General features: G+C 36.0%; 1 protein-coding gene across 4 annotated transcripts; it reads right to left on the bottom strand.

Annotated features, from left to right (window-relative positions):
- Positions 1–1,759: 1,759 nt before the first annotated feature.
- LOC122302324 (RNA-binding protein 24) lies at positions 1,760–7,072 on the bottom strand. Of its 4 annotated transcripts, none has more exons than XM_043113521.1 (6): positions 6,443–7,072; positions 6,053–6,185; positions 5,303–5,438; positions 4,653–4,689; positions 2,811–3,105; positions 1,760–2,478 (listed from the first exon to the last, which is right to left on the bottom strand). In XM_043113521.1, exons 1-6 carry the CDS (start codon positions 6,668–6,670, stop codon positions 2,453–2,455), a joined length of 855 nt encoding a protein of 284 aa, XP_042969455.1. In that variant the 5' UTR covers positions 6,671–7,072; the 3' UTR covers positions 1,760–2,452. The 4 variants fall into 4 exon arrangements, with proteins under 4 accessions (XP_042969455.1, XP_042969454.1, XP_042969456.1 ...); XM_043113520.1 differs by having other exon boundaries at positions 1,760–2,458; XM_043113522.1 differs by having other exon boundaries at positions 1,760–2,458; positions 6,488–7,071.
- Between the last annotated feature and the right edge of the window lie 7,962 nt (positions 7,073–15,034).

Here is a 15,034-nt window from a genome sequence, read left to right as displayed (position 1 = left end):
ATATTTGCAGCAAAAAGATTATTGATTATAATATATGTCCTATTTGCTTGAATGGAGTTGAAACAATTACTTATGTGTTGTGGAGCTATCCAGCAGCTTCTGATGTGGTGTTGGGGGGTGTAAAGGGGTAGTACTCCACGTCAGAAATGGTCAAGCTATGGGGAAAATTTCTTAAATATGTGGGAGGATCTGTGTAGTGAATTAAAGGAGGATCAACTTGAAGCTACGGTGGTCATAATGAGAAACATCTGGCATAGAAGAAACTTGTTCATCTTTGAAGATAAGTTCTCGGCTCCTTAGAGAGTGATAATTATGCATGCATCTATATATGAATAGTTTGGAAGAATTTCATTAAAGCCCATATGGTTCAAGAGGAGAAGCAACACAATAGGGTGATCGAGAGAATAGCTCAAAGCTGGAAGAGACCCGTAAAAGATTGCTGCAAAACAAATTTTGATGCAGTAATTGACGTTAAAAACCAGATAATGGTTATAGGTTTGATTTTTAGAGATTGTAATGGTGAAATATTGGCTGCCTTGCATGAACAAAGACAGGGAATATATAGATCTAATGCAGCGGACTGTATGGCCTTATGGAGGCTGGATCATGTGGAGATGTGTACAAAATTGGGTTTTCAAAGAGTTTTGTTTGAAGGTGACGCACAAAAGAATAAAGATTATAAAAGCTGTGCAGAATACTGAAGAGGATTGGTCTACTTTTGGATAGATTATAGAAGATACAAACAAGGTTTTCAATTACTATATTGATTGGTCAATTGTATTTACATATAGAGAAGGAACAGGGTAGCACATAAGTTAGCCAATATGGCTTTATGTAATCATGAGGTATCTCACTGTTGGGTAGAAGATCAGGGTCCTACAGCAATTATGAGTTTAGTACTGACTGATAAACTCTGCAGTGTTGTTTCAGCTGATATGTAATGAAGTTACTTTGATTTTACTCTAAAAAAAAAAAAACAGCAGTTCAAAACAAATTTGATCCGATACACTTGCATAGCAACTTGATCAGTACAAAAAAATTTCAGTCGACACCACGACATGATAATTTCCAACTTGATGAGCAGGAACAATATTAAATTTGATATTTTTCATGGAAAGATTAAGCACTTGGTAGAAGTAAGGATGAGAGTCTCAATTAAAAGCACAGCAGAATTAAGTATCAGATCCATTCTCAACCAGCATGATTGGAAATGATTCTGAAACGTTCTAAGTAGCATCCCTAATTACAATCCAATCCATAGGCTTACACATGATTAAAGAGTATCAATTGTTCCATCTCAAAGTAAATGTTGGGGGGGAGGGGGGGGGGGGGGGGGGGGGAGAGAGAGAGAGTGAGAGAGGATGGCGGTAATTGTGGTGAATGCTGATGATGACAAAGCAACGAAGAGAAGGAGAAAGCGACGAGCTTAACCTAAGTCCTAACCATGGTTTATGTGGGTTAGTGGAGAAAAACCCAAGGGAACCAAAATATCTCCCCGGGTTGCATGCAGATGATTTGAGCTAGCTCCACATCCATAGATGGAGTTCTCAAAAAGGATGATAAAAATTTACTAAAAGCTAAATGCATAAAAGAAAACACTATCCCTCCTAAAGTACTTTAGAAATTAATTAAATGGGGCTAAAACTCCAATGTTTATAGCCACATTAATGAATTTACAAAGTAAAAAACAAGATCTTGCATCCCCTTAACCTAAGGGATCAAGACGGTTGATTAGACGCACTACTAAAAAGTTGAAGAGAAGTTGATAAAAAAGAAGGCTTTTTAAAGACGTGACTGGCCCTACGTCTAAAATCCTAAAACTAGCTACGTTAACATACAAAAAAGCTGGGGTGGCATTCCATGCGCCCGTGAATTAGCTAAAACTGCCTCTCCATTAGAGGTTATTAGCTGAAGCTGAGGGATTAGTCGACGTTCCAAAACTTAAATTTCTAGAGTGAGGGGCTCGCTGTATAAGTTGTTGAAATTTACAATTTTTGCAACCCATGTCTTTAAATTGTCTTAGCCTTTCCCGGGCTAAAGTTACAAAGTACTATAGTTTCTTTTTACCCAGCCTTTCCGGGGCAAAGGTTCAAAAACTATTTTCCAACGTCTTAGCTAATTCCAATAGCTTGATCAGTTGGTTGTTAGGCATGACATGATGCTATGGTTCTCTTCAAGGAACCCTTCTTTCAAAAAGATGCAAAGGGGAAAAATGCATGACGTCCCTCCAATACTGGAGGTGATATTTAGCCCCTATTGGGGGCCATGTATGTGTGCAGAAGCCCAAATCACCAGAATTGGGCTTATGTTAGACACTGAGAGAGTGACAGAGAGAACCATGGTTAGGCCGAAGGTTGAAGAATTGAGACTTCAAGAAGCAGCTGAGAAGTTCGATGTGGCTAGATTGAGATGAATCTCTAGCGATGAGGAATTGGTGCATGAAGAGCCATGGTCACGCCTGGGGCACAGCAAAACACACTGTCAAAGATGTTAGTAACTCCTTGAATCAAATCAAAAGGACACACATATATATATCGACATGTTTTACTAGATATTTACAGTTCTTAAAAGCAGTTGATCTACATTGAAGTTTTATTCTGAAACCCCAAATTAAGTCTAAACCCATATCGACATGTTTATAAGTGATGGCAATTAACAAGCTGGCCGGATGATATTTTAAGAAGTTTTGGAACATCAAAATGAATGTAAAATGCGTTTGCAAAAACTTATTTTCCACAATGCAAGGTTATATAGTTCGAAAAATAATGTCTACGAATCTGAATGCGCGGGGCTGTTTATGAAGTACAAACCTGATGGCAAGGCGGGCGTAGGTGCAAGAGACATGGGTGCACCATAGTGCTGTGGGTAACCCCCAGTTGAGTTGATGGCCGAATATGGAAACAGGTTATGTGGATAGTTGACACCATAACCCTGTGATCCAGAAGTGTAGCCGGTGGCCGCAGCTCCAGTGCCACTCCCTTCCCCAAACTGGAGATATTGGTAGAAACCCCCTGCCGCAGCCGTCGCACTGGTGACCATCCCGCCAGGTCCCGTTCCATACATTGGGAATTGGGAAGATGCCCCTCCATACACGTTATAGTAGCTCTGTGCATGCCACAATAAAAACTGATCAAACTAGATACATAATTTTTCTACATGTAATTAGCATACATAATATATATATATATATATAGCACACTGTTTTTCTACATTAATATATATAGCTCTAGGTTATTGCATGCATGTCCAAAACTAGGGCCCAAATTAAAGATGTGTCACATGTCACATAGAAATTAGGTCACATTTGGGTACGTACATATAGGTATTAGACGTAATTTACATGGGAATGTGCTCAAATAATTAGCATGCGTTCGGAGTACTATATATATACGTCCTCGCAGCTAGACAACTAATTTCAAATGTGAATTTGACCTTTTTCCAATTTTGAATCTTACTGCCTCATAGATAATTATAATGTCTGGTTGGCAGCTACATACGAAGCAGAAAATCCAAGCGTAGTTTGTTTGCAGCTTATGTTTTCTTGCAGCCAGTCAACGTACATAATTGATGAAAAAAAGTTAGTAAAAACTATATATTCATGCATGGTGGTGACTGCTCAGTGGGTTTTTCTCGAAGACCGTGAAAAAGTAACTGAGAGAGTGGACCACGAGTCTGCAGGTTCTCTAAATGGGTATAAAGAAGAGAGAAAGAGACATGGCCTGGTTTGATCTCTCCTTGATCATTCTTTGCTACAAATCACACCCATGTTGATGTCCGCTTTCTATAAAGCGGATACTAATCCAGAAATTAATTTATTTAAAAATAGAGATTTCAAAGATATGCTCATGAGGAGTTCTTTGTCCCTTTTGGCTGCCCCATTCTGTTGTTGTATTGATAGTCTTAAATTAAATTCAAACCTGTGGCAAGAAATAGGGCATGCATGGTGTTGGCAGACAAAAACTTGGCCGGGTCACGGATTATTGGAATTAAATGATATTGCAGATCAATGGATCGCAATTATGATGTTCACTAATTAACTTCGAAAGATCATATAACCAGAGAATTTTTTTGTGGAAAAGACCATTAACTATATATTTACATATATATATATATATATAATAATAAGAGAAATGATATTTATAAACGTCTAAAGATCGTGTAATTATTTTAAAAAAAAATAAAAAAATATAAAATTTACTTTAAAAAATAATTTTTTCTAATAATAAATTTTATTATTTTTTAAAATAATTATACAATATTTACACATTCTAACACTGCTAATGCCATTATTGTAAAATACTTTTGCAGCCGTAAATGATACTTTTGTTCGGGAGTTATAATTTTAAAGATGGAATACGTTTCTCTCTCTCTCTCTCACTCTCTCTCTCAAATCAGATATGTCTTATCATATTTCACAATAGGATTCGGGAGAAAAAACTGTTCTGTTTTTGCGAGACAAGGAGGAATCCAATATAATTTGTTTGGGAGAAAAAAAACTGTTGAAGATTTTTATTTATTTATTTTATATCACCTAAAGTTAAAAGGTCATTGCATCTCCTAAAAAGTATGCTTCGGCCAGACGCATCCTAAGAAGCTGTACGTTAAGAAGTAGTGTGAAAAACAAGGAAGGAAAAGGCGAAATTTGTACAAACCGTGGGGTAAGAATAATCTGGCGAGTATGTGGAGTACCTGAAATAGCGATCAAATGAACAAGGAAAGGAAAGGGTTACTATTAGTTGAAGTTGGGAATTTAATAAGCAACTGGTAAAAAAATCCACAGTTCAAATTAGTGTTTGAAGCTAGCTAGCTAGCATACGAACATATATAGAGGCATATCATCGCATGCATGATGCATGACTCGGGGTATGCATATATGCAATTAAAATGTACGGTCTAGGCACAAGAACGTGTTCCTGACGTGTTTCATACAATGGTGCATGACACACATGCATGTGATGCTGGCATGCATGAACGTGCAAAAAGGATGTCGCTTTTGCCAACGCATGAATGCTATCGTAGTTGCAACAACAGTACTTGTAAAAGCGTGTTAAAGTGGATGAGAGAGAGAGAGAGAGAAGAGAGAGAGAGAGAGAGAGAGAGGAGTGCATGGCTGGTTAGGGCGATAGATCGTGAGCATGCTTGATAATAATCCTAGTTTAATGAGGTTTGATGGGTATGCTTAAGGTGGCAATGCACGTGCTACTGACCATGCATACACAAAGATCAGATCGAAGAAGGACGTCTTTAAAATTAAAAAAAAAAAAAAAAAAAAAAAGCGCAACGCGTATTCATACGTACGTACCCGTAAAGATTATAAGGTATCCCTTGTTGGATGGCATAATGAGGGAAGGTTGCTGCTGAAGGAAAAGCTGTTCCCACTCCACCTCCGAACCCTGTCTGAAAAGAGCCCATTACCCTGAAGTTTCTGCCTGTTCCTCCTGTCCAATTCATTTCACATTTATTTTACAGCTGATTAGTACTTCATCAATTCTTTTTTAAAGCTAATATCTTCTCTATATTGATAAAAATAAACCTGTTGAATGAAATTAATTTATTATAATCCATCCCAAAGAAAAGATAAAAAGTTACTTTATTGAAAACCTAGCTGTATGCGTATTAAGAAGAAGAAGAGAGAAAGAAAGAACATGCAACTAGCATAATGGAAAACGTATAATGTTTGCTTGAATGTGCATTTCAGCTTGAGAAAAATATCCTACTGATGAACATATAATATGTGATTGTGAAGAAAGTGGGTTTTAGGCATGTTGCGAAAGATAATTTCTTAGGAAACCTTATATATATGGAAGCATCGAATAGAGGCCTTTTTTTTTTTTTTTTTTTTTTTCATTTCATTTGGAAGAATATTCATGCTGCATTTGACAATGGATAAGACAAGTAAAATGGAAGACTTTGTGAAACTTTTTCCAGATCTGATATATCAGATAAAAAAACTGATAACCCCCCGTATAATGTGAAATAATTACTGGAAGAAAAAACGATAGAGAAGAAGAAGAAAGGTATATCCATATTATATATACACACAAATATATACCATTTTTTGGTGTTGAGGGTTTGGATCTCTGGACACCCAAAGAAGCAAGATTGCAGTTCGCCCTCCTCCCATCTATGACAGGAGAAGCATCGACACAGGCTCTCATGGCGGCTTCAGCTTCCCGAAAAGTTACCTGAAATAGAGAAAAACAGTAATTCACCATCACATGCAAGAATCTATTTTTTTACAACTAATCTCCATTACAAGATCATGAAATAAGAATAATAATAATTAACCGCATATTTTCTTCTTCCTTTATAATTCCATTTCGGTGAGAAGCACATTGCCAGATGTCTCGATCGATTATTACAAATTTTCAAGATCTACCAATCACAAAGAGGAAACAGATACTAACATGGAAGAATGAGCTAAGTTCCTCAATATATGTACCCGGAAAGTAAAAGATGACAAAAGATCACAAAATAAGAAGCATACAAATCCATAGCCCTTGGATCGTCCAGTGGCCTTGTCAGTGATGACAACAGCCTCCAAGATCTCCCCAAACTGTTCAAAGTATTTCTTCATGGTCTCCTTCTGGGTCTCCCAAGCCAAACCTCCAACGAACACCTTGGTGTAAGTGGTATCACCGAACTGTCCTGCCAAATTAGCCGGAGTCATCTTTGCTAGCTCGATCGCTCACTTCTCGAAACTGAAGAACTTGTGTCTCTTCCTGCTCTTCTACTTCCTCGATCTTTCACCCTCCAAACTCAGCAAAAACTTCAGATAGTGGTATATATATGTGTAAAGTGCGTGCGTGTGTTCTTGTGTTAATTAATGAGTCCTAGCTAGGAATAAGAAGTATGGCTCAAAGATGGGATCTAGATTAGCTAGGTGGTTTGTGGTACAAGATGATGAGAAAGACCCACTAAACCTAGACGGATCTTCTGAAGATTTAGAGGTGAATTTCCAGTGCCGGTTATGGTGTTGAGCAGAGAGAGAGAGAGAGATGGAGGCAATTAGGTCAGAGAGAAATGGGAGGGAAGAGAGAGCAAAAGTTGGAAAAAGAGGAAAGGCCCTCTCATAATACGGACATGAATTATATACACAGCAGCCCCCACCTCCTTAGCCTTCCCTCCCCATTATTTTCTGTAAAAAATGACTCTCACGCGCCATTATAACCTGTGCTGGCTACGCGTATATGAGTGAACACATTATTCGATAAAGTGTAAAGAGACACGCGCAATGATGAGCGTGGGAGTGGGTTTTGGAGTATAATTATGTTCCTCTTAGCTGTACTTTTGGTTATTTTAAAGGGAATACTACATGACTAATTAGCCCCTGACAGTCCCTGACAACTACGTAACTTACCACATGAAACATCGACACTCAAAACTTATAGGGTAGTGGGCAGAAACGGAACGGGAAATTGTGGCAACAGAGGGAATGGAATTGGGGGGGGGGGGGGAGCAAATCAAATCCCGGGGAAGTCAACGGTCAACCGCCCAAATGCAACTGTATAAAAGGGGGGCTGATTCAGTGGATCTCTTTTCATAAGAATTGTTTAGAGTCGTATTTGTCGCTCGGCGTGGCCCTGCGGCCATTGATTGTGCTGGGGGGGACCATATATATATATAAATATTTTATATGTATGTATATATGGTTTCATAAGCTGTGTCTCTACAGTTTTATAAGGATCGAGTAACGTATATATTAATACGCTATTATTGATATAAGGATCGAGTAACGTATATATTAATACGAAAGGCTTTTCGTATTCTACAAATTAGTTGAAAGTTATTTCATAACATGATGATTCAGCTCATGAATCGCATGAAAACCAAAAAAAAAAAAAACAAAAATAGGGTTATTGACATGTGTTTTAATTTCCTTCTATTGATCATAATGCACATGCATCGTGTTTAGTTCTAGATGGTTGTAATCACGGTTTTCTTCTGATTAAGGCCTATAAATAAAATTGGATATCTTACTCTCTCAAAAAGAAAAAAAAGTTTAGTTAAAAAAAAAAAACAGTTATCTCCAATTGAGAAAACAGAACATTTAATATGGAGAAACTCTACCTGCAACTGGGCTGGGCAATTCCCGCATTACCGGGTTTTCTTTTTGATGAAAAATTTCTCCTCTTCATTTCGTTCTCTCTCTCTCTCTCTCTCTCTCTCTCTCTCTCTCTCTATCCATTTTTTTGTACCCTCTTATTCTTCTCATTCTCCCTCTTGATTTCACTCATTCTCCTCTTCCCCCCAAAGCACAGAGGTACTCCCTTCGTCTATATATACACTGCGTTAGAGCTCAGGAATGCTTATACGAAACTTCCACTGGTTAGCATTGAAACCTTTCTTGTTCGCTTTTTTCAAAGGCTTTTCTTCATGATTTAATCAAATAGGTCTTCTTTTAATTCTAAAAACATCTTCTACAAAAATTTTCCCGAGCTTAGTTTCCCAAATGAACATATGGGTTCCTTCCGGATAATTGAAAAATTACTATTTTTATGATAAATTTTGAACTGTAAGAGAATTTTAGTATACAGGATTTCCTGTAAAGAGAAAAAGAGAAGGGCTCGAAAACGATAAAATTTTATCGGGATATGAGAGAAACTGTGTGAATTGTAGAACCTTGCTGTAAGAAACATATTTTACTTGTTGCGCTAGAGATGGCACCCAGATCATTGTTCAGCTTCGGGGAACTCAAAGTTCGTGGAAGAAGCAAAGCAAAAGTTCCAGGCCATCCAACAAGTTAGAAGACCCACTCGGTTTGCTCCAAAACAATTGCTACCGGGAGTAAATTTGTGAGCTTTGGTGGTAAAGAAATAATGGGTGCCATAGCAACAAACACATATCAACCTTTAACGATTTATAATTTTTAGTCTGGTTGTGATTTGTAGCCCATCTTCACTGTGATTTGTAGAAATGAAGAGGAGAAATGTAGCCAATCTGGTTATGATTTGTGATTTTAGTAGACAGTACTGCTAGCTAGATTAGAGGGGGTGTCAATTAATTTTTCAAGCAATAGTTACAACAAGCATGATATATAGGACATTATTCTTGTCCTGTCATATATATGCTTATAAATAGGCATGCAATTTTAATGATGTTGTGGTTGCGAAACAACAACTTAATAATTAAGTTAGCTGAAACCCACATTTATTACTCATAATTCAACAGACAATTATAATTAATATCATGTTTGGTCCTGAACATGATCTTATCTATGTATTGGATAATAATATAGTCACATCGATGGCAACTTTATAACTACATGCATGATATAATAAGCTAAATGGCCGGGAAAGATTCGAGAACATCATCTCTACGTACCTGCGCCACACGTACGTACGTACATTTCATCCTAAATTCATTTAAAGGGTAATTTTCTATTTAATTCGTGAAGCTTGTTTTTCTGTGGACAGCTTGTCCTATCCAAGGACCGGGCATGAGCATTGAGGAACATATATCTTGTCCCAAAAAAATGTCGCGATTTCCGTAATAAATAATTATTATTATTATTATTATATAACTTGGTAGGCAGGACATCATGGTTCTGGTAAAGATTCAGAAAATTCATGTAAAATGACATTCCACCCTTCACTTTATTATTTTAAAAAATTTATTCTCAATTTGTTTGTTATAACCTTTTTAATTTTCTTTTATTGATCTCTCGAGATGATCATCAACTACCCACCTAAATCGAACGTAGAATTTTTAAAATTCAAACCTAAGCAATCAATTTAAAACTTTTTTTTAGCTTTTGCTCCTTAATTATATAATGTCCGTACGGTATCATGATGAATAGCCTTGAGTGGTTTGTCGGCATGCATAACCAATTAACCCTAGCCATCAAATGAGAATCCCAAATAAAAGTAGGGCTTAAATATTAATTATATCGTTAGAAATAGGACTAGTACTTTTATTTTTATTTTTAAATATTTCTAGATAAGTAAATAGCAAGCTGGGGTTGATCGAGGCCCTGGGGGTGCAAGGCTTTGCGGCGGGTGGTAGGTGCTGGAAAGGGATGGGGAACATCAGTCCGAAAACCCCTCCTTGCCATCTTTTTTTTATTACCTACTTTTTGAATTTTGTAGATTTGGCGATCGACGACTTGGCTTGATAAACATAATTTGAAAGAAAAATGCGTTTGATCATGTAAGTACGTACTGATATTAATGAAAGAAAATTGACCTTTAGTGTTCCGGAACCCTAGTCTCTCTCACTCTAAAAAAAAAAAAAGGACCCTCCAGATTTGAGTAGTTTTGCCGGAGGAGGAGGCCTCGGCTTCCTCTTCATTCCCTCATTTTTCTTTTCTTATTTTTCCTCCTCATTCTCTCTCTCATTTCCTCATTTTTTAAGTTTATTTTTCTTCATTCAAAATCAAAAAAGTTAGATCTATAGTTTTCTAGTAACTCTCGAGAGACATGGCAGTACAAGAAGACTCTCAGGTTGGAAATCGTTAAGAGAATAGTGTCGGTTTTGAAGAAATCACTGTGCGTAGTCCTCACACGCTGCTCACAACTGCGCATGGTCCTCACGCACCATCCATTTTGGCAACTCTTATTGCCACATGCTCCGGATCACCGAAATTGCCACTACCAGTTCTTTTTAAATATGATTTTTGTGGCTGAAAAGAGACAAACTTATTACCTTCATATGCTGTCAAAGTCTACCAGAGTTGGTCCAAATAATAATTTTTCCTTTTTTACTTTTATTTTCCTTATTGTATAGTAAACATAAAAAAAAAGTTTGTCTTTTAGACAGTTTGTCTGTAGAGGTTAAGTTCTCACTTTCTATGAAAATGTGAGATTGAGTCTCTATTTTATCTTTCAGATGTTTGTCTGTAAAGAGTATTAGAAGCAGTGAAGTTCAAACTAGTCCAGTAGTATACTGGTGGAGTTCTAAATGGGTTATATGAGAATATTCCCGCATGTATCGAGTCATAGATATAAGTTTCTTGATCTTGATGAATCAATGAATTACGACATTTTCTTTAAAAAAAAACTTTGTCGTTCGATCTTGAAAGCATATATATATGATCATATGTACAACGTCCTAGCCTATCTCTAATGCTTAAATAATAATAATAATTAATTAACTAGTTAATTATAGGCATTTGATTTGTTCCTTTCCAACCCATCGCTTTCCGCTTAGAACAAATGATAAAGGCGACAGTTTTATATATATATCGATCAAGATCCTTCCCGGCCTGATCGATCTCATCCTGATCTACTTTCGATCATGCCATCTCTGATTTAAGGGATCGTATAATTTGTTATTCTGAACTCTTCACACAAGTAGAAGAGATCATCATGGATTGTGAGTCGGACATTTTTATTTATTATTTTGTGAATTAAATACACTGATGCATGTGACAAAGTCCCCATGCATTAATCATTGGAGGGCGCAAAAACTAGGTTCTTATAAAAGTAGTTATTCTGATGATCTTGTGAGCTGGCTAATTATAAAACCATTTTATTTAATTATCACCATGCAATATATATTTGAAAATTATAATTAACCATTTTACTTAATCATCACATGAATTATATATATTTGACAGTTACTTGATCAAGTACTATTTAAGTCCAACTAAATTTAGAGTTATGCATGCATGATGTTTTTTCAAAACCGGTCCCTGTCCTAGTCCATTAATGAGGCGCCGTACAAATTTTTCTTTCTAGGCCAAACTCCAGAATTTTCATTTGTGGCTCTCTTCTGCATGCTGATCACAACATGGACCCTGCAATAATATGCACCAATGGCTTTCTTCTCTATCTCTCTGGCTTTTTTTTATTTTTATTTTTTTTCAAATCCATCGGCGTTTTCCTTAATTTGACTCATTTACAATTACCTCGTGATGATCAGAATTTTGTCACTCTCTTCTACCTTTAGATATAAATTCCGGCGTACGTGATTAAGTCACAAGCTGGCTCTTGCCTTGTTGCGCAGCAAAAATGATCACACACATTTGCTTACGAATAACTATATTATATATTCCGTTCTCTTTGTACCGCCTTAATGGATAGCATCATGCGGTGAATGCATGCATGCAAAAGATTTATATTCTGTCATGTCCCACGGCGATGATGATACATCTATATATCATACTGCCGGTTGTTGAATGTTGTTTTTCTTTCATTTATGTATTGGATTAGAAATTACATTAATACATTGATAAAAAAGAAAACACTATCATGTGCAATAGTATATCTGGACATGAGAACACATGATGAATATCACTGCTGCACTGCTGGCCGGTACACCAAATAACAAAACGCGCACATGAATATAGCAACGTCACTAGGCCATCCATTACAAAAATAAATAAATAAATAAAAGTAACATTAATATATATAAATGCCGGACCCATCGATGGGCTAAAAGCTGCCTAGAACTAGAACATAGCAGCCAGGATATATACATCATGAGTATATTGTCGGCTCAGTATATATACTACGTATACTTAACAAAAGTCGTCCACTAATCTAACTTTTACATGTACAAGATGGATGCTACTTCCATGTTTTTATTGACAGGTAAATGTCCTACATCGATCGGATTAATGGATTGAATAGCAAATGAAATTAAAACTAGTGTACGTTTATATATGCGATTGTACTCTTCGATCGTGGACGTTGACTGTATAAATAATTACTGGGAATCCCATTAATTTTGATCTGTCTTTTCTGATATCATTTAGATTTGATAACTATATATGCTACTTAATTATGATACACTCCATGATCGGGACCAGTTTAATAACGGTTAACAATATTGCCTGCAGGCTTCAATCAATCCACCCCTAGAGCAAGGTACGTACGTGGCTTATAGTTAGGAGTACTAACTAACGACAAAATAAGTAGTTATTATTGATGTGAACATTATATAAATATTTTACCCTCTATTTCTTATATATATATATATATACATATATATATATATATATCTACCGTGTAGATTGAAGATCCGTGTATGATCATGATCATGTACAGCATGGTCAGATCCGATCCATTAGTTAATTAGGATAATTCTGATCCAGTCATTGCTTATGATTTGGCAAAATCATTAATTTACAATGGATATTAATTAATTTCTTCGATTATCTGTGTGCGGTGCACTATCCACCTCAAACGTTAGTCATATATAGTGCATGGTTGGCGGCCACTTTGTTCAATAAGCTAGCTGTCTCCCAAATATTTTTTTATTTTTTATTTTCTAAGAAACATTATTATTTATCTTGTTTTGATTTTATTTTTAAATAATAATTGTTTAATGTATTTAGTCAATCATGAATTGCTGACTTTCCATACACTTAATTTATCTTATATTCTAAACACAGATCGAGCAGGAATTCTTGGGATCGATATCCCAAGAATTAATGGAATATGCGACACTTTAGGAAAATGGCATTACGAGGTCTTATATATAACAGACATATATATAAGATGCTTAGTTTACATACAAATTAATTTCTATAAGAAAATTTACACAGTTTAATTAATTGACCCATCAAATAGTATAATTCTTTTTTATTATAAAGTATATATAATATTATAATATTACAATAAGTTACATTTTTTAATAAATTTCATTGTGTAAATCTAACATTTATCATGAATAAATAAAACTGATAAACCTCTTTTAATTCTATGAAAATTAAGTTGAATGGTGTTGAAAACACTAAGAAAAAGGAAAAAAAAAATCATATTCAATATACTAAATAAGGGAAATTTACAAAAAGGATGATAATAAAGTTATAGCAACTTTTATTGATCAATAATATATATAGTTGGAATAATAGTGGGATTAAACCATATTACGTCGTCGGTTTTTGGATCCAATTACTCTCTGGGTGGGCAGCGTGGGAAGCAAACGATCGAACGGGATGGCATTAAAGAAATAATACAAATAAGCATGAGGTGCGTTTTGGTAACAAGGTAAAGTTAACTTTCAAAAGGGTGGCGGCACTGGAGGAGGTACAAGTACACGTGAGGAGTAGGGAATGAGAGAGGAGTATTACCTGGCAGTGGCAGTTGGGGCAGCTGTCTCCAACTTGTTTGACCAGAGAAAGCGACAATTGTCCATACAGTCAGGCTGTAGTACTGCTTCTCTATATATATATATATACTTTAGCTGTATTTGAACTGTAAGGGAGGGATGAGAGGCAGAAACAGGGGCAGAGTGTCTGTGTTTTTGTGCGTGAGAACCAGCTCATTCATACACATGCCTGTCTTTCAGCTTTATTCTATCCCCTTCCGGCCCCCACACTTATCTGGGGACCACTTCCAACGAGGTTTCGCTCCCACCATCTTGTCCTTTAATTTCTTTCCCAAAATGTTATCCCTACTCCTCGTACTACTACTACCCTTTCCTTAACCAACTAGCTAGGTTGTTTATCTAGTAGTTAAAGAGATTATTATTATTAATTATTATTATTTTTTAATTTTTTTTCCCCTTAGAAATGTTTTTTTTTTAATCTAGTTAGATATAATTACAAATATTTGAATAAATGCTAAAATATTTAATTACAATTCTTCTAATTAATTAAGCAACCATATGCATTAATCTGACTTCAGCTAGCTCAAATTACAAGGGTTTCTTCAGGATTATAATTTTTGTGGGATCGATATTACACAAGAATGAAAGAACTGGGACTGTGATCGAGTCCCTCCATACGTCTCAAAGGTTTGACCCTTCAATTAACAGTATCGACCTTCATATATAGGCCAGCTATGTCTGAGACCACTTCTTAAGAAGCCGTTTGACCTACCGGCTCCAAAAGACAGAGCCCAAAATATATAAATATATAAGATCCACCTCGCGTTTAGGGTGGTTGATTAGTACTCCTTGTTATAGATTATGTACGTTTTGGTTGTCCAATTGTCATTTTCTTTTCTCGATTATAACCTTCATCTCTGATTCAGCATCGGCATTCATTTGTAATCAAAGATTAACGAATATCGACTTTAGCACTCTCTTGGCTGAGAAGTGGACTTGCCAGAAAAGGAATTCGACAAGCATATATATATGCAAAATA

The sequence above is a fragment of the Carya illinoinensis genome, chromosome 3 (assembly GCF_018687715.1).
Source record: "Carya illinoinensis cultivar Pawnee chromosome 3, C.illinoinensisPawnee_v1, whole genome shotgun sequence".
NCBI classification, from domain to species: Eukaryota; Viridiplantae; Streptophyta; class Magnoliopsida; order Fagales; family Juglandaceae; genus Carya; species Carya illinoinensis.
This window is presented reverse-complemented; position numbering and strand designations above follow the sequence as displayed.

Bases quoted from the DNA above. Each gene is read 5' to 3' on its own strand.
- LOC122302324 (XM_043113520.1), bottom strand. From the start codon at position 6,670: ATGACTCCGGCTAATTTGGCAGGACAGTTCGGTGATACCACTTACACC. The intron at 5,439-6,052 runs GTATATATTTGT...TGAATTGGACAG, and splicing joins ACCCTCAACACCAAAAAATG to GAGGAACAGGCAGAAACTTC. The intron at 3,106-4,652 runs GTTTGTACAAAT...TGGCATGCACAG, and splicing joins CAGATTATTCTTACCCCACG to AGCTACTATAACGTGTATGG.